The sequence below is a fragment of the Protopterus annectens genome, chromosome 16.part0, assembly GCF_019279795.1.
Source record: "Protopterus annectens isolate FY-2018-M chromosome 16.part0, PAN1.0, whole genome shotgun sequence".
NCBI lineage: Eukaryota > Metazoa > Chordata > Ceratodontiformes > Protopteridae > Protopterus > Protopterus annectens.
The window spans coordinates 614,935,592-614,958,265 of NC_056750.1; the positions used below are offsets into that span (position 1 = coordinate 614,935,592).

At 42.7% G+C, this 22,674-nt stretch overlaps 1 protein-coding gene across 1 annotated transcript in view; it reads left to right on the forward strand.

Moving 5' to 3' along the window:
* The window catches only part of NOTCH1 (notch receptor 1), a 189,890-nt gene that overhangs the window by 93,013 nt on the left and 74,203 nt on the right, over nucleotides 1–22,674 (forward strand). Inside the window, exons 10-12 of the mRNA XM_044058426.1 lie at nucleotides 8,904–9,017; nucleotides 12,559–12,792; nucleotides 21,209–21,319. Coding sequence (XP_043914361.1) covers nucleotides 8,904–9,017; nucleotides 12,559–12,792; nucleotides 21,209–21,319 — 459 coding nt within the window. The remainder of the gene's footprint in view (nucleotides 1–8,903; nucleotides 9,018–12,558; nucleotides 12,793–21,208; nucleotides 21,320–22,674) is intronic.

A 22,674-nucleotide genomic window follows, 5' to 3' on the forward strand; every position in this document is an offset into this window, starting at 1 on the left:
ATAATGTTAGGCTATTTCAGGAGGCAGAAGAGTTGGCTTTACATGTTTTAGAGAAATGTTAATGGGCAGTTGTTTGAAGTTTTCTCCTGATATTTACATTGTTCTTGTCACTTATTCTGTTGTTATAACTGTTAAATGGGTGATGCTTATTTTAAATTGTTAACTGGGATAGAACACTGTTCCTATTGAGCACTGTTCCTATTGGACCTTTTTCAAATACAAAAGGTATGTTGCAATATAAACAAAATGAGTGACAAAACAGAATATGTACAGAGTGGATATAAGAGATGGCATGTCAGAAGAATCACAATGAAAAGTAAGAGTCAGAGCAGGCCATGTAGAGGGAGTTAGGGTAGGAGGAGCTTAAGTTATAACATTATGAGGTAAGTGCAAGCCATATACAGGGAGTTAGGGTAGGAGGAGCTTAAGTTATAACCTTATTAGGTAAGCGTTGGCCATATAGAGGGAGTTAGGGTAGGAGGAGTTTGGTGGTGGTGCTGCGGTAGCGTTGTCGCCTCACAGTAAGACGCTGTCCAGTTCGATTCTCAGCTTGAGCGTCTTCTTCATGGAGACATGAGTGAATGGGCGTACCCTCGTTGAAGGTTGTGCATCAGGGCTGGTAACTTGGCACGCAAAAATCGACTACCAATCATTAGCAGACCTGAGTTCCGCTGTGGCGACCCCTAACTGGGAAAAGCCAAAAGACACAACAACAACAAGGTAAGCGCAGGCTGTATACAGGGAGTTAGGGTAGGAAGAGCTTAAGTTATAACCTTATTAGGTAAGCGCAGGCCTAGGGTTGCCACCTTTCTTCGTGGCTAAAACCAGACTAAAACCACACCCACTTGTGTCATCAGTAACCCTGCCCATCCCACCCCTCTCCCGCCCACATTCCACCCATTTTGTGACATCATAATGACATCACCCGGTGGGGAACACCCTCTTTTCCCAATGTTCTTCGTGTTTCACTGTTGTAGTCATTACATTTGGGTTATCTGCCTGCAGGTAGCCCTCAGCCGGCCTGAATACTAGAGTCTTGGATTCCTGTGTCCGATGCTGTCTCTTCTTCCATGACATCAGGTCGTCAGGGGTATAAAACATGCAACTGACGCCATTACATCAGTCTTTCTTGCTGCGCGGTGCCCGAAGCAGAAGCAGTTCACAAGTGCCAGTCGGCCAATTTCTGAAATTTTCTTTTTCGAGTTTCAGAACCGAAGTCTTCGAAAAAGCTATGTACCCTGTTGGGGATCCTTTTTCTTGCTCTTAACCAATGTCAGTAAAAATTAACAATTGTCTTACTTGTGGAAAGCAAATACCTCAAAATTTTCATTTGTACTGCATTCCTTGCTTAGGACCAGACCACGACGTCCCTCGCTGTCAGTTTTGTGCCTTATTCAACCCGTGAACTATTCGTCTGTCTATTTTCGCAGCACATTATTTTGGTACTCAGTTTAACTATCCAGAAATGGCTTTTGTAAGCCGTCCGACTACCGATATTCCGAAAAAACGTAAAGAATAAAGACAGAGACAGACCGCATAGGTCCAAAACTGCCGACGACGCTTCCGTTAAGCTAGTCGCCAGTTCATCATTACACAGTGAGGCGCTTTTGCAGCCCCTATACCCGCTACTTCAGATTCGCAGGCCTCTACTGAGACCCATTCGGAGTCCGGTATGCTGTGAGATGCTTCTTCGAATATGGAACCTGCGGATGTCTCTACCTTGGATGGGTCCGGAGCCGCTGTGCAGGCACCGGCTTCTGAGGGTGCATTTAGGCCTACAGATTTCCATTTCAAACCAATGCCATCTTCTTCATCAAGGCCTAAAACTCGACCCACGCCTAGAAAACAGACGTCTAAACCGCATGGTCAGGCCCATATGCCTAAAAAACAAATGCTTAGAATGGCTGAAGATCTTATTACTTTAATTAGTTGAAGCCAGCCTTCCCCCTCTAAGAGACCTAGAACTGATTTTCCTTCTGATTCTTCTGATCAGGATTCTGAAATTTCTGTTTCTTGTGATTATCAGGATTTGCCCTTATCTACCTATGAGGATTCTGATGCAGAGGATTGCATTCCATCTGCTTCCCCTCCAGAAGATTTTTCTTTTGGTGAAACCTTGCACACACTTAGGGAGCATTTCCGATGGGAAAGCCAGGATTACTCTGACTCCAAAAGAGGCTTAGGGAATTCTTACTCCTCCCTCAACACAGGCCTTTAGCTATCCCTCCTGTTCTGGACATTGTAGATGATACCTTCTTGGAATCTAGCCTGGCCCCAGACACTTTACCTCCAGCTCCCAGAAAACCTGACAGGTATTACAGAGTACCTGACTCTCACAAGTTCCTCTTCAAGAATCCTACTGTGGATCCAGAGACCATTTCCCAAGGATCAAAAGACATTAAGACTACTGCTGCCAAAAACCCTATCCCCCTCTAGTAGAGAGTCCAGGGCCTTGGACAGATTGGGTAAGAAGGTATACACTTCTGCTACTTTGGCCATTAGGGCCTTAAATTGCCAGTTTTATATGTTAAAGTATCAGCAGCATATTATGGGACTACTTAAACAGAAAATGATGTTGATTCCTGACTGTGCCGAACCTAAGGAATTACAGGATTTATTGCATTCTGCTGAACAAGTTGGTAAACATACTTTGCAATGTGGTTTTGACTCTTTAGAAGCACCTTGCAGGGCTGCTGTCACTGGGTCTGTACTTGGAAGGCATGCTTGGTTTAAGGAGCAAAACTTACCAGATCATGTTAAAGCTAAATTACTGGATGCTCCTTTAAACCAAGACTGCCTGTTTGGCAACAAAAACTGTTAAAGATTTCCTGCAAGTAAAGCCTCCCAGATTTAGTAGGCATTGGTCTTCTAAGAATTGGTCCTTTCCAGTCTCTTCCAGGCCTTCTCAGTCCAAACCCAGGAACAGCAGACAACCTAGGCTACAGTCTCAGGCTACACACAGACCTAAGCAGTGTGGGGGGGTCCCACTTCCAAAGCTGGAAGTAGTAAGACACCCCCCTATGGAAAAATGTCACAATGACTTAACCTTAACCCTTCCAAGCCCTGCTCCTACTGCCTGCTCCCTTAGGAGGAAAGCTCTCCCTGCAATGCAAAAAACTGGGAACTCATTATCCAGGACAAATGGGTTTTAAATAGTTTTCCAAGGATACAGATTCCACTTACACACCTTGCCAACCCCAAACAGTTGGCCAGACCTACCCCCAAATCAGTGGGCAGAGGCTCAACAACAGGATGTTCTTCATGTTTCACTGTTGCAGTCATTACATTTGGGTAATCTGCTGGCAGGTTGCCCTCAGTCGGCCTGAATTCCAAAGTTTTGGGTCTTGCGTCGGTTGCTGTCTTCTCTTCCATGACGACACCATTTTCTTCAGTCTTTCTTGCCGCACGGTGCCCAAAGCAGAAGCATTTCGCAAGTGCTGGTCAGCCGACTACTGAAGTATTCGAGTTTGAGTTTCAGAACCAAAGTCTTCACTAAAGCTAAGTACCCCGTTGGGGAAACTTTTTTCTTGCTTTTTACCGATGTCAGAAAAAGTTAATAATTGTATTACTTGTGGGAAGCAAATACCTCATAAGGATTTCCATTTATACTGTATTCCTTACCTAGGCCCTGATCACAACGTGCCTGTCTGTCTGTTTTGTGCTAGATTTAACCAACGCACTATTAAGCGTCAGTATATTTTTGCATAAAAATATTTTGGAAACAGATTTAACTACCCAGAAATGTCGTTGGATAGCAATCCGACTACTGGAGTACATAAAAAACGCAAAGAAAAGGACAGGGAAAGGCAGTCAAGATCCAAAACAGATGAAGCTTCTCCAAAGCCAGTCGCCGGTTCGCCGGTACTCAGTGAAGCGCCTTCGCAGCCACTGATACCCGCTACCTTCGAGTCGCAGGCCTCTACCGACACCCATGTGGAGTCCGGCATGCCGCAAGATACTCAAGGTATTGGACCGACGGATGTATCTCCCTCTGATGGGTCCGGAGCCGCTGAGCAGACACCTGCTTCTGAGGGTGTATTCAGACCTCAACATTTGTACATCAAACAGACAGCTGCAAAACCAAAGACAAAAGCAACTTCTAAACCTAAAAAAACAACGCATGAGCCACGTGCACAGGCCTCCATGCCTAAAAAAACAGATGATCAAAATGGCTGAAGACCTTATTACCTTGATCAGGGGTACCCATCCCCCTCCAGATAAGAGGCCTAGGCAAGACACTGATTATGAATCGTCTGATCAGGTTTCTGTTTCTTCTGATTCCTCTTCTGATCAGGAATTATCTATACCTCCCTATGAGGATTCTGATGCAGAAGAATCCATCCCATCTGCATCTCCTCCTGAGGATTACTCTTTTGGAGAAACTTTGCATACTTTAAGGGAACATTTCACTGGGAGAGTCAGGATTTCTCTGAATCAAAAAAGAGGCTTAGGGATTTCCTCCTTCTTCCTCAGCATAGGCCTTTGGCAATATCTCCTGTATTAGACATTGTTGATGTGTTTTTGGAATAAAGCATGGCTCCTGATTCGCTGCTTCCGGCTCCTAGTAAGCCAGACAGATATTACAGGGTTCCTGACTCCCACAAATTTCTATTCAAAAATCCTGCTGCTAATCCTGAGACTATATCACAGGGACCCAGAGGTGTAAAGGCCTCTACAGCCCAAAATCCTACCCTCTCTGATAGAGATGCCAGGGCGCTGGATAGATGGGGAAAGAAGGTTTATACATTTGCAACCTTGGCAATTAGGGCCTTAAACTGCCAGTTTCATATGCTTAAATATCAACAGCATGTTATGGGCTTATTGAAACAGAAAATGATGTTGATTTCTGATTGTGTGGGAAATAAAGAATTACAGGAATTATTACATTCAGCAGAACAGGTTGGAAAGCATACTTTGCAATGTGGTTTTGATTCCTTGGAGGCCTCTTGCAGGGCCTCCGTTACTGGATCTGTGATTAGAAGGCATGCCTGGCTCAAGGAGCATATCTGCCTGATCATGTTAAAGCTAAATTGTTGGATGCCCCCTTGCAGCATGATACTATGTTTGGTAAGAAGGCAGAAGAGGTTTTAAAGAGAATGTAAGACAAAGCTAAATATATGCAAACTGTAAAAGATTTCTTACATGTGCAGCCACTCAGGTTCAGTAGGCACTGGCCTACTAAAAATTGGTCCTTTCCTGTGTCCAACAGAGCCACTCAAGGCAAATACAGGCGCTCAAAAGTTTCCAGATACCAATCACAGGGTTCTTACAGGTCAAAGCAATGGGGGTGCCACCTCCTCCAAATCTGGAGGAAACAAAGCACAACCCTACAGTAAGCAGTCTCAATGACTTCCCAACACCTTCACCAAGCACTTATCTTTTGGCAGCCCCCTTGGGGGAAAATTACACTTCATGCTCAAAATTGGCAGTTAATTACCCAGGACAAGTGGGTATTAAACATAGTATCCCAGGGGTACAGATTTCATTTCCATACTTTGCCAATTCCAAACGGTTGGCCAGATCTGCCACAAAGTCAGTGGGCAGAGGCTCAGAAACAAGTTATGTCCCTCATGGATATGGGGGCTATTCAACCAGTACCAGAAAAGGAAAAAGGACAAGGTTTTTATTCAAGACTTTTCCTGGTACCCAGAAAAGACCATGCCTGGTGTCCAATACCGGACTTATTGATTTTGAACACATTCCTGTACATTCCAAAATTCATAATGCTGACTTTACAACAGCTACTGCCTATGATGGGCAGGAACGCTTGGTTAGTGACTGTAGACTTAAAAGAGGCATACCTGCATATCCTAATAAGGGAATTGTGCAGAAGATACCTCTGCTTCAAGGCAGGTTTTTTGTACTGCCAATTCTCTGCACTGCCCTTTGGCTTATCTACTGCGCCCAGATTCTTTGCAAAGTGCCTGGCACCAGTAATTGCATTCTGCAGGCAAAGAAACATACAAATTTATCCTTATCTGGACGACTGTCTCATTCAAGCAGAGGACAAGGACACTCTTCTTCAACATCTGGCATTTGTAAAAAGGCATCTAACATGCCGAGGGTACACAATAAACAAAAAGAAATCCCAACTGGTACCCTCTCAAATAATTACATTCCTGGGTGCAAGCTGGCTTACCTTACACCAGACAAACAAAGGCAACTGACAACATACTTCAAACAAATGGCAACAAAAACCCAGTTATCTGCAAGACAAATTCTGTAGGCTTTGAGGTTCATGGCATCCTGCATTCTACTAATTCCATATGCGAGACTGCGTATGAGGAAACTTCAGTGGTACCTAAAAAGTTTATGGAGTCAACATTGTCACAGTCCGGAAACAATGATTCCTCTCATTCCCTGCCTACAACAGGAGTTTCTTTGGTGGGCAGAGACATGTCACCAAAACAAGGGACTGTCATTCACTCCACCCCCTGCCACTCAAACCCTAACTACAGACTCATCAGACTAAGCTTGGGGGCCCACCTGGCAGGGAGATGCATTCAGGGCAAATGGAGCCTAAAACAAATGCATCTGCATATCAACCAGAAAGAGATGCTAGCTGTTCAGAATGCTCTGACAGACTTCAAGGACTTACTTCATCCAGGACAACTACCGATAAAGACGGACAACACCATGGTTATGTGGTACATAAACAAGCAGGGGGGTACACATTCCTACCCCCTTTGTAGACTAGCCATGGCATTGTGGAACACAGCTTTGACTTACCATATACATCTTGAAGCTCAATTCCTGCCAGGAAAAAAAATACTCTGGCAGATGACCTAAGCAGAAGTCTTATGGACCCGCATGAGTGGAAACTGGATCCACAAATCTTCAGCATGTTAACACAGAAATTGGGGAGACCAGACCTAGATCTATTTGCCTCTCCCCAAAATTATCAACTGGACAACTTCTGCACAAGGACTTATCACAGAAAAGCATGGAAAGTGGATGCCCTATCCTTCAGATGGAAAAACCTATCAGTCTTTGCCTTCCCCCTCTGCCTCTTCTCTCTCCAAGGTCTTACTAAAGGTCAGACAGAAAAAACAAAAATGATCCTAGTTGCTCCGGACTGGCCTCGCCGGCACTGGTACCTAATTCTAAGGAATATGTCACAATTTCCTCCTTGGTACTTGCAATTCTACACATTCAGCTCCAAACTCTGAACCTTGCAGCATGGCTGATCATTTAATTATTCAAACAACACCTCTCAGTAAATCTGTGATGGATGTCATTTTGGAAGCCAGAAGGCCTAGTACTAGAAAATCTTATGCTGATAAATGGAAGAGATTCTGTGCTTGGAACCAAGTACAAGGAATAGACACAGCAAAGCCCAATATTCCTCAGATTTTACAATATTTGACTGAGATGCTTCACAAGGACCTATCTTTTTCTTCAATAAAAATCCATGCCTCTGCCATCTCGGCCCATTACAACACTGAGCCTGACCTCTTTTCTTATCCTCTGCTTAAACAGTATCTTAGTGGGGCCAAAAATTTAAGGCCTCCCAGAAGATCACCAAATCCTGCATGGGACCTCAATTTTGTGCTGGAAAAACTCACCCTGCCTCCTTTTGAACCAGCAGCTACTACCGATATAAAATTTTTATCTTGAAAAACAGCTTTCCTCTTGGCAATTACTTCAGCAAGAAGGGTTTCAGAACTACAGGCTCTCATGGCTGTAGAGCCTTTTATTACATTTTACCTGGACAAGGGTGTCCCTCAGGACCAATCCTTTTTTTTATGCGTAAGGTGGTATCCAGTGTGGCTCTTAACCAAACAATTCACCTGCCAACATTTTATCCAAATCCACAGAACAAGGAGGAGCGGATTCTGCATTCATTGGACGTACACAGACAACTAAGGTTCTACTTAAACAGAACCAAATTTCTAAGAAAGTCTGAGCAACTACTGGTGGCATTTGCTGCAGGATCAGAGGGGAAGGCTATATCGAAGCAGACTATTTCTAAGTGGACAAGCCACTGCATTCGTTACTGCTACTTGCACCATGGTAAACTGGTGCCCAAGGGGATCAGGTCACATACCACCAGGGCTGCCTCTACCTCAGCAGCTTTTCTCAGAGGAGTTATTGGTGACTGTGGCATTAAGGAAGATGAAGTGAGTTACTCTGTATACCAGTTTAGCTATCAGGAGTCAAGCTTGACCTATTAAATGCACATGCGTATTTGCATATTTACTAAACTCTTGCTTGCAATTAATATTTATCAACTCTCGGGCAGGGTGTGGTAGCAGCGTTAGTATGATCTCTAGTTTTGTACTAGTGTTCTTTCATACATTTTCGTGTGTGTGTGTGTGTGTGTGTGTGTGTGTGTGTGTGTGTGTGTGTGTAAATATATATATATATATATATATATATATATATATATTATAAATAAATATTTTGGGGGCCATATACTTGCATCCTATTATGTTCATATAGATCCCCCCTCTTCCACTGCTGTAGTTCTATGAATTTAGACTGCTCACCATATCTCTCAACTGTACAGATTTTTGCAGAATGTCCAGAGTTTGCACTCATATTTTTGGTCCATTTTTCATAAAATTGTGGTTTTCTGGCAAGTTCATGGTAAATCATTAAAGACTGAAGTTAGAAAATAATGAAAGACATTTGAGTTTCAGATTTCATATCCTTCAGAAAATTCATGTTAATTCAAAACCTGTTATTCTGTCAGCTTTCTAAGTTTGTAAAAGCAGTATTTAAAAATTGTCCCTATTTTTGGGCTTTTGTCCCATTTCTATTTATGGCTTTGTCCAGATTTCTTGCTCTAAGAGGTATGCCACTCACACCTTTCCTACTGCTGTAATTTTGTAAGCCTTTTATTGTTCTGGCTAGTATTGTATGGTGACCTTACCCTGTTGTGCTCTGTTTTGTACATACAGGTTTCACTGGGCCTTTGTGTCAGTACGACATAGATGAGTGTGCCAGCACGCCATGTAAGAATGGAGCAAAGTGTCTTGATGGCCCTAACAAATACACATGTGAATGTGCTGAAGGTACGTTTTCCTGGTTGAAGTGCTTCTGGCTACATGACCGTATATTAGATTTCTGCTTTTTTTATAGTTCTGAGCTTTGTGGTTGTATCCTCTGTCTCGTGCATCTCCTACGTCCATACACATGCATTTTGACATGCTCTTTCTTTAGATGCTGACAGTCCACGTTCTTTTTGTCCATTTCATTTTTTACACACTTTCCATTGTCCTTTGTCTACTCAGTGGAAAGCTATGGCAGGAGAACATCTAGGGATGTAAAGTTGGATAAGGATGTGGCAGGTGTCTTTATAACAGTTTATATTTTCACATTTGATTTAGATCTTTGTACTTTAAGTAGCTTATCTAATAAGAGATGGCACCCTCACAGTAATTCCTGTGGATTATGTTTGAAGCACATTGCAAGCATCAACACAAACTCACAATACTAAATCTCTTCCCTTACCCAGCCCAAAATCTAACCTTAACTTGCAAACACTTGGATGCCTTCTGCTCTCACACGCAACAAATTTGTTTATGCATACTGTAACCTTAAACACTGTTGCATGTGTGAAGCCTCACAGTAATAGTGAAAGTTTGAATTTTAAATTTGCAAAGAATATACCTGGCCCAAGGGAACTTCCTCCTTTACACATTACATTAAAAATTATACACTGCACTCATGACAAACTAACATTGATCCATATGTACATGTGTGTGTGTGTGTGTGTGTGTGTGTGTGTGTGTGTGTGTACACGCGCGTGTGTCGGTGAGTGTGTGTGTGAGCATGCGTGCAGAGTGCTTGTGTGAGTGCTTGTGTGAGTGCTTGTGTGAGAGTGCTTGTGTGAGAGTGCTTGTGTGAGAGTGCTTGTGTGAGAGTGCTTGTGTGAGAGTGCTTGTGTGAGAGTGCTTGTGTGTGAGTGCTTGTGTGTGTGTGTGTGTGTGTGTGTGTGTGTGTGTGTTAAATACTAAACATGTATAGGGAGTGGGAGGTCAGAATGACAGAAGAGGCTTGGTGAAAGGGAATGGATGACAATGATCATAACAGCCTGCATGGAACTACAGGGGGACAAATTAACAAGTATACACAGAAAATGCAAAAACATAAAAATGGTTAGTGCAAAAGTAATAACATTTTAATACCTGGGAAAGTGCACTGTGATTGCATCATACACTTAAACTGTAAAAGATTACCACATGGATAATAAATTATTAAACAATAGTAGTGCTAATGCAGTCAACAGTAAATAAATTCACACATACATGGCTCCCTGTCAGAAGTGAGACCCTGTAATGAGTCTGTACTTATTAGTGTAACAGTGAATGTTAGAACTGTATTTTTTGCAGTGGGATGTCCTGTATCCTGTCATGAGGGACTGTATGCACCATGCCTTTTTCACCTAGATATTAACCCTGAAACTGCAGTGCCTTACTGCAGTGGAATAGTGTTGTGATGGTAATGAGTGGTTATATGCACCCATGCCTTTGTTACCTAAATACTAACCCTGAGATTGCAGTGCCTCAGTGCAGTGCAGCAGTCTTGTGATAGTAATGAGGGACTGTATGCACCCATGCCTTTGTTACCTAGACACTAACCCTGAGATTGCAGTGCCTCAGTGCAGTGCAGTAGTCTTGTGAGAGTAATGAGGGACTGTATGCACCATGCCTTTGTTACATAGACACTAACCCTGAGATTGCAGTGCCTCAGTGCAGTGCAGTAGTTTTGTGAGAGTAATGAGGGACTGTATGCACCATGCCTTTGTTACATAGACACTAACCCTGAGATTGCATTGCCTCAGTGCAGTGGAATAGTCTTGTGATAGTACAGTCTTGGACTTGGTATGCATTCTCTCACGTTCATAGTTATGCAGTGCTAAGGATTTCATTTGCAGTCCTTAAACATTCAACAGGTACCCAAGAAGCACAAATGCAAAATGTTCATTCAAATTTGATAAGAAACTTTATTACTCCAGTTTGCAGACTAGGTGCGACAAAGATTCTAGACAGTCTTGTGCCATCAGGTCTAAAATACTACATCCTGGGTCAAATGGGCAGTCAACCCCCAACCCCCCACTGCTCCCCAGAATAAATAACTAACTCTTTGAATGATAATTTTATCTGTAGCATTGCTGAACTTCACAACAAAACACAGAACACATCAACCTGTTCTAATAACCTTACCAAATCCCACTCAGTCTCACCTCCTGGTTCTGTTAGTATTCGCTCTTTCTTCTTTCAGCCAGTCTGTGTCATAACAGTCAAGAAATATCTCATACAAATTAAACTTAAGTACACGTGCCCCAGATGGAATTCCTGGTGATTTCTTAAAAGTAGCAGCCATCTTAATTTTCTTTGCATTACCCGTTCTCTCCCTGTCCCAGCCTTATGGAAAAAGTCTCACATCGTCCCACTTACAAGGGATATAACTCCAGTGATATATCAAATTTTACACCCATCACCATTCTCTCTTCTCTTTTCGAAAATCCTTGAAAAATGCATTCATAGTCAATGACTCATTTACAAACGAACAACCTCCTCACCCCCACACAACATGGTTTCAGACCAAGGTATAACACTACCACAGCTCTCTTAAGCTTCACAAACACTATTAACCAAGCCAGAGACAAAAGGCCAACTGGTTTCTGGATCCACCCACACAAGTACATGATGCATGAAGTACACAAAAGCATAAATTAACAAACATGGAGATGTCATGATTCATGTGTCACTTAGATTGTGATACTATTGAAACCTGTACTGTGGCTATTATAAGAATTTGCAGAAAAGTACCAAATGGTAGTGAATATTGATTACTGCGTACTGGCCATAACATAGGAGCTAATGGAAAAGTATGCCATAGTGGCCTCAACAAACCCAGGGGATTATAGTATGATAAAGATTCTTACCATATGGGAACTAGTTTCAGGACATGGGCAACAGCACTTAAACTGTTATTGCTGAAAGTTTAAGAACTTGAGGGACCTGGCAAAAGTGCTGGTGTGAACTTAAACTTAAGTGAGGTGGATAAGTTCTTATTAAGTTGCAAGTACGTTTTTGTATGTAGTTGATGGGAAGCATTAGCATAATAGGTTATGTAGTGGAAGTGATTGGATATCAAAACAGGTTGTAGATGAAACCAGAAACTTGCTGGGAGGGAAGCCATTGGAGGGGCATTCCTTGCGTTCTGTTTACAAAATGTATACTTCATACTGAGGAGTTCCACGTTCTTGGGGGAGGGAGTGTGAAAGTTCCACACCTTGTAAACAGACACACACTGTTTTGTACCTGCATAGGTCTGCCTTACTTTACTGAGATACTAGCATTCTGAACTTAGTAGTCTGTTAATGAATGGGTTGTGGTACTTCAGCCCACCCCAACCTTTCTGTTCCTTGCACTGTTTGGCAATTGTTGGTAAGTCCCAAGTCAATTTTGGAGAAATATTTGGCTTTTTTCTTAAAACTGATGTATATAAGTGCAAATGTCGTGATTTTATAACAACAAAATGGTGTAATGCTGTTAACTGCATTGTGAATTGGTTTTCACTCGTGTATCTTGCATTGTCTTTCAGGTTTCACAGGAACCCACTGTGAGACGGACATTGATGAATGCATCCCAGATCCCTGTCATTATGGTACCTGTAAAGATGGCATTGCAACATATACCTGCATCTGTGATCCAGGCTACATTGGGCCCCATTGCCAGACCAACATTAATGAGTGCCAGAGCCAGCCGTGCCAGAATGGTGGCACATGCAATGACCAAGTTAATGGGTACAGTTGCGGCTGCCTAAAAGGTACCACGGGTATGTAATGAGCGCAGTAGTGAAAGTAAATTGAGTTTACTCTTATTGGCATAGATGTGTTATAACAAAAATGGTTTGTACTGTTCAACATGTTATTGCATTTTGTAAATCGTGAACACAATTTGTTGCAAAGAACCAACTGCTGTGACAGAATTATGTACAAGTAGCCTAGCAACCTCCTAAAAAACTATGAACCTGTGAGATTTATCCTTGATGTTCATCGTGTTTCACTGTTGCAGTCATTACACTTGGGTTATCCTGCTGGCAGGCTACCCGCAGTCGGCCTGAATTCCAAAGTCCTGGTCCGGCGTCGGTTGCTGTCGCCTCTTCCCTGACGTCAGTGCGCCAGGGGTATAACAGATGCAGCCGACACCATTTTCTTCAGTCTTTCTTGTCACGCGGTGCCCGAAGCAAAAGCAGTTAGCAAGTGCTGGTCGGCTGACTCCTGAGATTTTCGAAATTGAATTTCAGATCCGAAGTCTTCAATAAAGCTAAGTACCCCGTTGCGGAAACTTTTTCTTGCTCCAGACCGATGTCAGTAAAAGTTAACAATTGTATTTCTTGTGGGAAGCAAATACCTCATAAGGATTTTCATTCTTACTGTATCTCTTGCCTAGGCCCTGACCGCAATGTTGCTAGTTGTCGGTTTTGTGCTAGAGTCAACCAACGCACTATTAAGCGTCAGTTCGATTTTGCTCTACATTACTTTGGCCGAATGTTTAACTATATAATGCCATCGGAACAACCGATGACCGGAGTTCATAAAAAACGCAAGGACAAAGAAAAGGACAGGCATCCGAGGTCCAAAACCGACGACGAAGCCTTTTCTAGGTCAGTCGCCAGTTCGTCGGTTCTCAGTGAGGCGCTTTTGCAGCCCCTGACACCCACTATCTCAGAGCCACAGGCTGCCTCCGACTCCCACGTGGAGACAACTTGGCATCTGGAAACTCAAGGTATTGGGCCAACGGAAACTACTCCCTCAGATGGGTCTGGAGCCGCTGAGCAGGCATCTGCTTCTGAGGGTGTTTTCAGACCTACACAGCTTACTATCAAGACCACTTCAGCAGCCAAGGCAAAGTCTAAAACACCTTTAAAGACAAAGAAACAAGTACAGCATTCTCCTGGACAGTCATCCATGCCAAAGAAACAAATGCTTAAAATGGCCGAGGACCTAATTACTTTGATCAGGGGTTCTCATCCCCCTCCTGATAAAAGGCCTAGGCAAGACACTGACTATGACTCCTCTGACCAGGTCTCTGATTCCACTTCAGAACAGGGATATTCTCTTCCTCCCTATCAGGGGTTCCCATCCCGCTCCTGATAAAAGGCCTAGGCAATGACCAGGTCTCTATTTCCTCTGATTCCTCTTCAGAACAGGGATATTCTCTTCCTTCCTATCAGGGGTTCCCATCCCCCTCCTGATAAAAGGCCTAGGCAAGACACTGACTATGACTCCTCTGACCAGGTCTGTATTTCCTCTGATTCCTCTTCTGAACAGGGATATTCTCTTCCTCCCTATGAGGACTCTGATGCTGAAGAATCTATTCCTTCAGCCTCTCCTCCTGAGGATTACTCTTTTGGGGAAACCCTGCACACAGTGAGGGAGCATTTCCATTGGGAGAGCCAGGATTACTCAGAATCCAAGAAAAGGCTCAGAGACTTTCTTTTACTGCCTCAGCACAGGCCCCTTACTATCCCCCCTGTTCTAGATATTGTTGATGATGTATTTTCTGAATCCAGTTTGTCTCCTGATTCTTTACCCCCTGCACCAGTTAAGCCAGATAGGTATTACAGGGTCACAGATACTCATAAATTTCTTTAAAAACACTGCTGCTGACCCAGAAACAATTTCTCAGGGTCCCAAAGGGGTCAAGGCTTCCACTGCAAAAAACCCTTTTCCTTCAGCTAGGGATTCTAGAGCACTGGACAGATGGGGGAAAAAGGTTTACACCTCTGCTACTTTAGCTGTAAGGGCTTTAAACTGCCAGTTTCACATGCTTAAATATCAACAATACCTAATGTCTTTGTTTAAACAGAAAATGCTTACAAGCTCAGAATGTCCTGAAAATAAGGAAATGCAGGCTTTATTGCATGCAGCTGAACAAGTGGGAAAGCATACTTTGCAATGTGGTTTTGATTCATTTGAGGCTTCTTGCAGAGCCGCAGTCACAGGTTCTGTCATTCGAAGGCATGCTTGGTTAAAAGAACAAAGTCTACCTGATCATGTTAAAGCAAAATTATTGGATGCTCCATTACAGCATGATACTTTGTTTGGTGTTAAGGCAGAAGAGGTGTTAAAGAAAATGGAGGATAAAGCAAAATCAATGCAGACAGTAAAGGATTTCTTACAGGTCCAGCCACCCAGATTTACCGGGAACTCGCCTTCAAAAATTGGTCCTTTCCAGTGTCAGACAGGCCACAAAGAGGCAGATACAGATGCCCAAGAGGCAGATCTCAGCCCCAAGGCTCATACAGACCTAAACAATGGGGTGCTTCAGCCCCCAAAGGCGGAGAAGACAAATCACAACCTTTTAGGAAACAGTCCCAATGACTTTCCTCTACCAATGCCAAGCACTTACCTTTTGGCAGCACCCTTAGGGGGAAAACTAGCACTTTTCTCACAAAATTGGCACATGATCACCCAAGACAAATGGGTAGTGAATATTGTTTCTCAGGGTTACAGGTTCCACTTTCACACCCTACCAAGGCCAAAATGTATGCCAGACCTGCCACACAATCAATGGGCAGAGGCACAAAAACAAATTTCTGCTCTCATGGACATGAGGGCTATTCAAAAAGTACCACAACAAGAGCAGGGACAAGGATTTTACTCAAGACTTTTCTTGGTACCCAGAAAGGACAAAGCTTGGAGACCAATACTGGACCTGTCTACTCTAAATACTTTCCTGGGCATTCCAAAATTCAAAATGTTGACACTGCAGCAACTTCTACCCATGCTGGGCAAGAAGGCTTGGCTAGTTACTTTGGACCTCAAAGAGGTATACCTGCATGTCCCAATCAGACAATCTTGCAGAAGATACCTCAGATTCATAGCTGGCTCAATGCATTACCAATTCTCTGCACTGCCTTTTGGCTTATCTACTGCGCCCAGGGTCTTCACAAAATGCCTGGCAGCAGTAATTGCATTTTGCAGACAAAAAGGAATTTAAATATATCCCTACTTGGATGACTGCCTTATTCAAGCAGAGAGCTAGGACATTCTGCTAAAGCATCTGACGTTTGTAAAAAGATTACTAATTTGCCTAGGGTACACATAAATCAAAACTAGTGCCCTCTCAAGAGATAATATTCCTGGGTGCAAGCTTAAATACAACTGCCCAGATGGCTTATCTCACGCCAGACAAACAAAGGCAACTGACTCATTACTTTCAAATCATGGCAACAAAGACCCAGCTACCTGCAAGAAAAATTCTGCAGGCTTTGGGCTTCATGGAATCCTGCATCCTGCTAATTCCATATTCAAGACTGCATATGAGGAAGCTACAATGGTATCTAAAAAGTGTTTGCATTCAACATTGCCACAGCCTAGAAACAATAATTACTCTCATTCTCTGCCTGCAATAAGAGTTTCAATGGCGGGCACTGGCCTGTCACCAAAACAAGGGACAGCCTTTCACTTTACCCACAGCCAGGCAGACACTAACAACAGATGCATCGGATTAAGCCTGGGGAGCACACATGGCGGGAAAATATATACAGGGCACGTGGCCCACAGACCAAATGCATCTTCGTATCAATCAAAAAGAGATGCTAGCTGTACAGAATGCCCTGACAGCCTTCAATGATCTACTACATCCAGGACAACTATTGCTAAAGACGGACAATACTACAGTTATGTGGTACATAAACAAGCAAGGGGGTACACATTCCTACCCCCTCTGCAGGCAAGCCATGACTTTGTGGAACACAGCACTGACCCATCAAGTACATCTACAGGCACAATTCCTGCCAGGAAAGAAAAATACTCTGGCAGATGAACTAAGCAGAAACCTCATGGACCCTCACGAGTGGAAACTAGATCCACAAGTCTTCAGCATGATAACAAAGAAATGGGGATGCCCAGACATAGCTCTATTTGCCTCCCCTCACAACTGCCAGCTACAGAAATTCTGCACAAAGACGTATCACTCACAAGCATGGAGGGTGGATGCTCTATCATTCAGCTGGAAAACCCTAACAGTTTATGCCTTTCCACCACTGCCTCTCCTCCCCAAGGTACTCCTAAAGGTCAGACAAGAGAAGCTAAAAATAATTCTGATTGCCCCAGACTGGCCACGCCAGCACTGGTACCCAATCCTAAAGAGCTTGTTTCAAGAGCCAGCCTGGACTTTACCACAAATTCCTCATCTTCTGACCCAACAAAACAATCAATCCTGCACAGCCAACTCAGAACCATAAATCTGGCTGCATGGCGAATAATATCGCCTCAGAACACACCTCTCTCCAAAGCAGTTATGGATGTCATTTTGGAAGCCAGAAGGCCCAGCACCAGGAAATCTTATGCAGAAAAATGGAAGAGATTCTGTGCTTGGAACCAGGCACAAGGACTTGAACCGCTTGTTCCAAATATTCCTCAGATTTTACAATACCTAACTGAGATGCTGAACAAAGGCCTATCTTTCTCATCAATTAAGATCCATGCCTCTGCCATTTCAGCTCATTACAATATGGAACCTCCTACTTTCTCTCACCCACTGCTAAGACAGTACCTCAGAGGGGCAAAAAACATAAGACCCCCAAGAAGAGCACCGATACCTACGTGGGACCTCAACTTTGTCTTGGAAAACCTCACACTGCCTCCTTTTGAGCCAGCCAGTCAGCTGAGATAAAATTCTTATCATGGAAAACTGCTCTGCTCTTAGCAATAACTTCAGCAAGAAGAATCTCAGAGTTGCAGGCATTAATGGCAGTGGAACCTTTTATCATTTTTCATCTGGACAGGGTTTCTCTAAGGACAAACCCAACATTTATGCCAAAGGTAGTATCCAGTGTGACTCTGAACCGAACTCTTCATTTGCCAACTTTTTATCCGAATCCCCAGAATAAAGGGGAGAGACTTCTGCACTCTTTGGACATACACAGGCAGCTACACTTCTACTTGGACAAAACAAAACCTTTCAGAAAAAAATGAGCAACATTTTGTGGCATACGCTGCAGGATCACAAGGAAAGGCTATCTCAAAGCAGACTGTTTCAAAATGAATAGGACGCTGCATTTGTTTCTGCTATGCACAGCATGGCAAATCAGTGCCTAAGAATATTAGGCCACATTCTACCAGGGCAGCAGCCACATCAGCAGCCTTTCTCAGAGGAGTACCAACCAAGGAAATTTTGGAGGCTGCAACTTGGAGTTCAGTGCACACTTTTACCAAGCACTACCACTTAACTCTTTACTCTAAATCCAGAGCAGGCTTTGCCACTGCAGTTCTGCAGGGCCTCATAGCCACTCCTAATTCTATTTAGACCCAGCCGCCCTACCTCAGCTTTGGGATTCAACCCAAGTGTAATGACTGCAACAGTGAAACAAGATGAACATAGTACAGTTGTGTACCTACCATAAATGTAGATATTCGAGTGTATTCACTGTTGCAGTCCAGGTTACCCTCCCACCATCCCCCTTTCATTGCTGGGACTTCTCTGTACTTCTCTATTCTATACAACCTATGTGGTGTATTTGCTTGTAGAGGAAGGTAATGTTTGTTAGTGCATGCATTTTTATTTGCAAAATTTTTAGCCTACCCTTTTGGGGGCAGCTGACATCTGGGGCAAGAAAAACTGAAGAAAATGGCGTCGGCTGCATCTTTTATACCCCTGGTGCACTGACGTCAGGGAAGAGGCGACAGCAACCGATGCCAGACCAGGACTTTGGAATTCAGGCCGACTGTGGGTAGCCTGCCAGCAGGATAACCCAAGTGTAATGACTGCAACAGTGAATACACTCGAACATCTACATTTATGGTAGGTACACAACTGTACTTTTTTGATAGGATGCCATCTTTTTTTTGCAAGCTGGGAATGATATTGGTGGTGGTCCTTGGTGCTTGACATTTATAGCAAATTGCAAGGAAGATGATTTTTGCATGTTTGCAGCTTGGCTTCCTGAATGAGTGTTAAGTGCTAATCTAGCTGTATGGACTGATTCATTATATGGTAGATCTAGGCAGTTAGTAGGGCTGTGTTGCTGAATGACTGATCTTTGCACTGTGCTTTGAACAACCCATTTGCAGCTGCTCTGAACTTCTTCGCCGGCTGGCAGTCTTTTGCTTACTTTGACTTGTATAATGCCATGCTTATCTTGGCCTGTTTCCTCCTCCTGATGCATATTCTGCCACACTATGCTCATTCCAGCCCATGCTCCATTCCATTGTACCCATCCCAATGTGGAACCATCTGACTGTATTCTCAATCTGTGTGCCATCACTGCATTATCAGATTTTACTTTCAAACGTTGTGCTGTCATACTGTGTTGAATGGCCGTATTCAGCCTTTGCAGTATCACACTTTTCTTACTGAATGTCTTATTTTAGCCTTTGCGCTTTTTGCACTGTGTTCCTCAGCCCTATGCAGTTGCATTACATTGAGGTTTCTTAGTCTGTGAGCAGTTACACTGCCTTTCATTGCAGTGCTTCAGTGAGAGTATTGCTGTTAAACTCGGTACTGCCAAATAATAATGAACCATAGGAAAAGGAATGTATTACTTTATTTTGGCGACAGTTATTTGGTACATAATTTGTAGGAACATCTTTGTATGCAGAGGATGTATTCATTCTGGTGAGCAATTGTTGTTATGAAAATACATTATCAGGAAAGCATTGTGGTTTTAATTCCTTGACAAACGCTGTACTCTGATGCATGTTAATGAGAAGTAAAAATTAACTGCACCCAAGAGGAAATGTCCTTTGACTGCAGATCCAGTGAGAGTGACATGTTTCTGAAGAGGTCTCCTGCTTACTTCACTACCCATTATCCCAGTGTATCACTAGTACCGCACAGCAAGCCAACGTACAAAATGTAGCTTTAACCTTTTTTGTCTTTTTAGCCCTGCAGCTGTCATGCCCTGCCTACTCCCATTTGAACAGTTTGTTTCCTCCTCTTCTTCCCAGCATCCCTGAGTACCAGGGATGAAAAGCTTGAGCTGGAGATCGCTGCTTTCATTCAGAAGGAATTGCTTATGGCCTTAATCGCACTCTTTGGCATCCCAGCATGCACCATGCTACAATAGGGACTGCTGTGGTGATGTGCACATGCTTATACCCACCTGCCTGCAGCAGTAGTAGTGACTTCCAGGCTAGAGCTGTAGAAGTGCAGATCATGCAAAGTCCACACTATCAAATATGTCAGGAGTATTGACAAAAAATATTAATGTGACTTACTGAAAGCCATTGTCCATCGCATAGTTATACTGTGTGCTTAAGCAGTGAAAATATCCTATTTTAGCAAATACAATTGCTTGAGATGTCTCTACTGCCCTTATGGGAAGGAAAACAAAATTTCTGTCATATTTTGATTTGGGCAGGGGTAAAGGAGAAGTGGGCAGTATGTTGTTACATGGGGATGCCATATCAATGTTATTACCATTGTCTTTTTACAGTGCACTGTCTTTGTCTTTCTGTAATATGACACAGTACGGACACTTCTGTCTATCTACTAACAGGATTGTTATCTGAATTTCTGCCTTCCCTGAGTGCCTCTTGGCATGACTCCCTTTGCCTTCTGTTACCAGAAGGCTATGAAACTATCAGTTTTAAATATTCCTCCAGAAAGAGCTTAAAAGTGACTTGTCTTTGTTAACTGTCAATCCTCAGGACGTTATGGTAATTGATGAGTGAAATTTTATGCTTCAAAACTTAATGTCATAGTTCATTCTTTATCAGCATGTTTGAATTTGAAAGCATTTACGCTTTTAAGGCTGTGTCCAATGTACAGTAACTTACCTTCCTCCTCCCCTTCTTTAGGCTTCCAAAGTGAGTATGTGACATATTAGCCGATGTGATAGACACTGGAAGGAAACCGTGTCAGATCTCACAGATAGCTGAAATATTGTCTGCAGTGTGACTGTAAACTCTGATGCAGACAGGAAACAGAATAGTGGTGTTTAAATATTTGTTTCTTAGTATGCAGCAGTTTTTGGGTAGATTAGATGGAATAAAGAACACACTACATTTTGGTGGTGGTGTCCTTTAGTCAGTCAGTCAGATAGTCAGAAGCAAGTCGTATTTTATATAAGGACTTTTATGGAAGCACACAAAGATTTTGCTCAGAATCTGTGCAGGTAGTCTTTTGCTGATGTGAGCAGTTAATGGTTCTAGTTTGAACATCTGGCATTGCATTGTGAAAACTTCCTGTTAGGAAATGTCTCTTTTTGTTTTTAATATACTGCTTCTATTTTCTTTCAGGTGTTAACTGTGAAGTAAATATAGATGACTGCATCAGTAAGCCATGTGACTATGGCAAGTGCGTGGACAAAATTAATGGCTATGATTGTGTCTGTGAGCCAGGATATACTGGTAAGTTGAGGTTCTGTTCACTTCTTGGAGTGGTTCATTTTAGGTCTGAAGAAGTCTTTTTGGTTTCCATGGTATTAATATAAAGGATAGTCCTCTCCCACCCAAAAAAGAAAATCTTAATGTAAAACTATCTCTGTAAGATGGCAAAACTTGCACATTAAGCTTTCAGCACATTCAAGAGCCCAGCTTATACAAGGCACTGTGTCTCTTACACTAACATGTATATCATTTTCCAACAGAAATTGTAGTTTGACTGCGGAGTCTGTAAGAAACATTAATGAAGTACTTTATACTGATTACTTTCAGGTTTAATACTAGCTTAATTATTAACTCATTACTAAGTACTGGTTAGGCAACAACACTAGATAATAGTCATGGTGGCCTTTTTCCTGATGCCTAGTGTGGCTGTTAATAGAATGGCAGACTGTACTCAGTTTGCAGTATGTCACAAGACTACGGTCACAGATGAAAAAGGCTGGAATGCCAGTAAATGCTACGTGAAGCAAGGTGGAAACCCTGTAATGCTGACATTTAGACATAAAATCTGTATCTCCTCAATTATTCATAAGTACACAGTTAATGAAGCCATTGTGAGACTTTAGGACTCATTGAGTGGGACATTTTTTATTCTACTTCTCAGCCACCTTTCAGTTTTTGTCATTTTATATGTTTGTATACAGCTGAAGTAGCCACACTGTCCTGCTTGCGTATCACTGTCAAAGTGATTTACTTTTAAGAAGCTGAAGTTCTGCTTTGGATCTAGGACTATAGTGTCCCATGGGTATCATATTGCTTGCCTTGCCTAACCGGTTTGTTTGATCATTGTGAATATGAATCCTTTTGATAGAAGTAGACCCTACCTGGTTCACAATTCACCTGCACAAGGGACATCATTATCCTTATTAAACCCATTGCCCAAACGCCTTCCAGAAACCAAGCTGAATAGAGCCTTTCTTTTCTAGGCCACAGTCTGCTGTGTAGGATTACAATCCCAGATTATAGCTTTTATTCTTTTATGAAAACTCTGAAGCAGGTGATTTTTTTTTTAAAGTCATAGTAACTTGAGAAAACAGTAGGCCTGAGTATTAATTTGAGGTAACACAAGAGTAGTTCACTTCATGTTTAGTCATGCAAAATACAAGTTCCATTGCAGCCTAATTGGAGGCTGAGTGGCCACTGTGTGCTTCTTTGGATCAAGTTTGAGCAGCTGTTGAGATGCAGTATGCAAATTTCAAGACTTTTAATGCTGTCCTAATAATGTCTGTAATGTGTATGGTATGTGAGTAGCAGTTGCAGTAGCTGGCTTGAGCTTTAATGCCTTAAAGGGATGCAGTCAGTCTTACTCTGCCATTAAA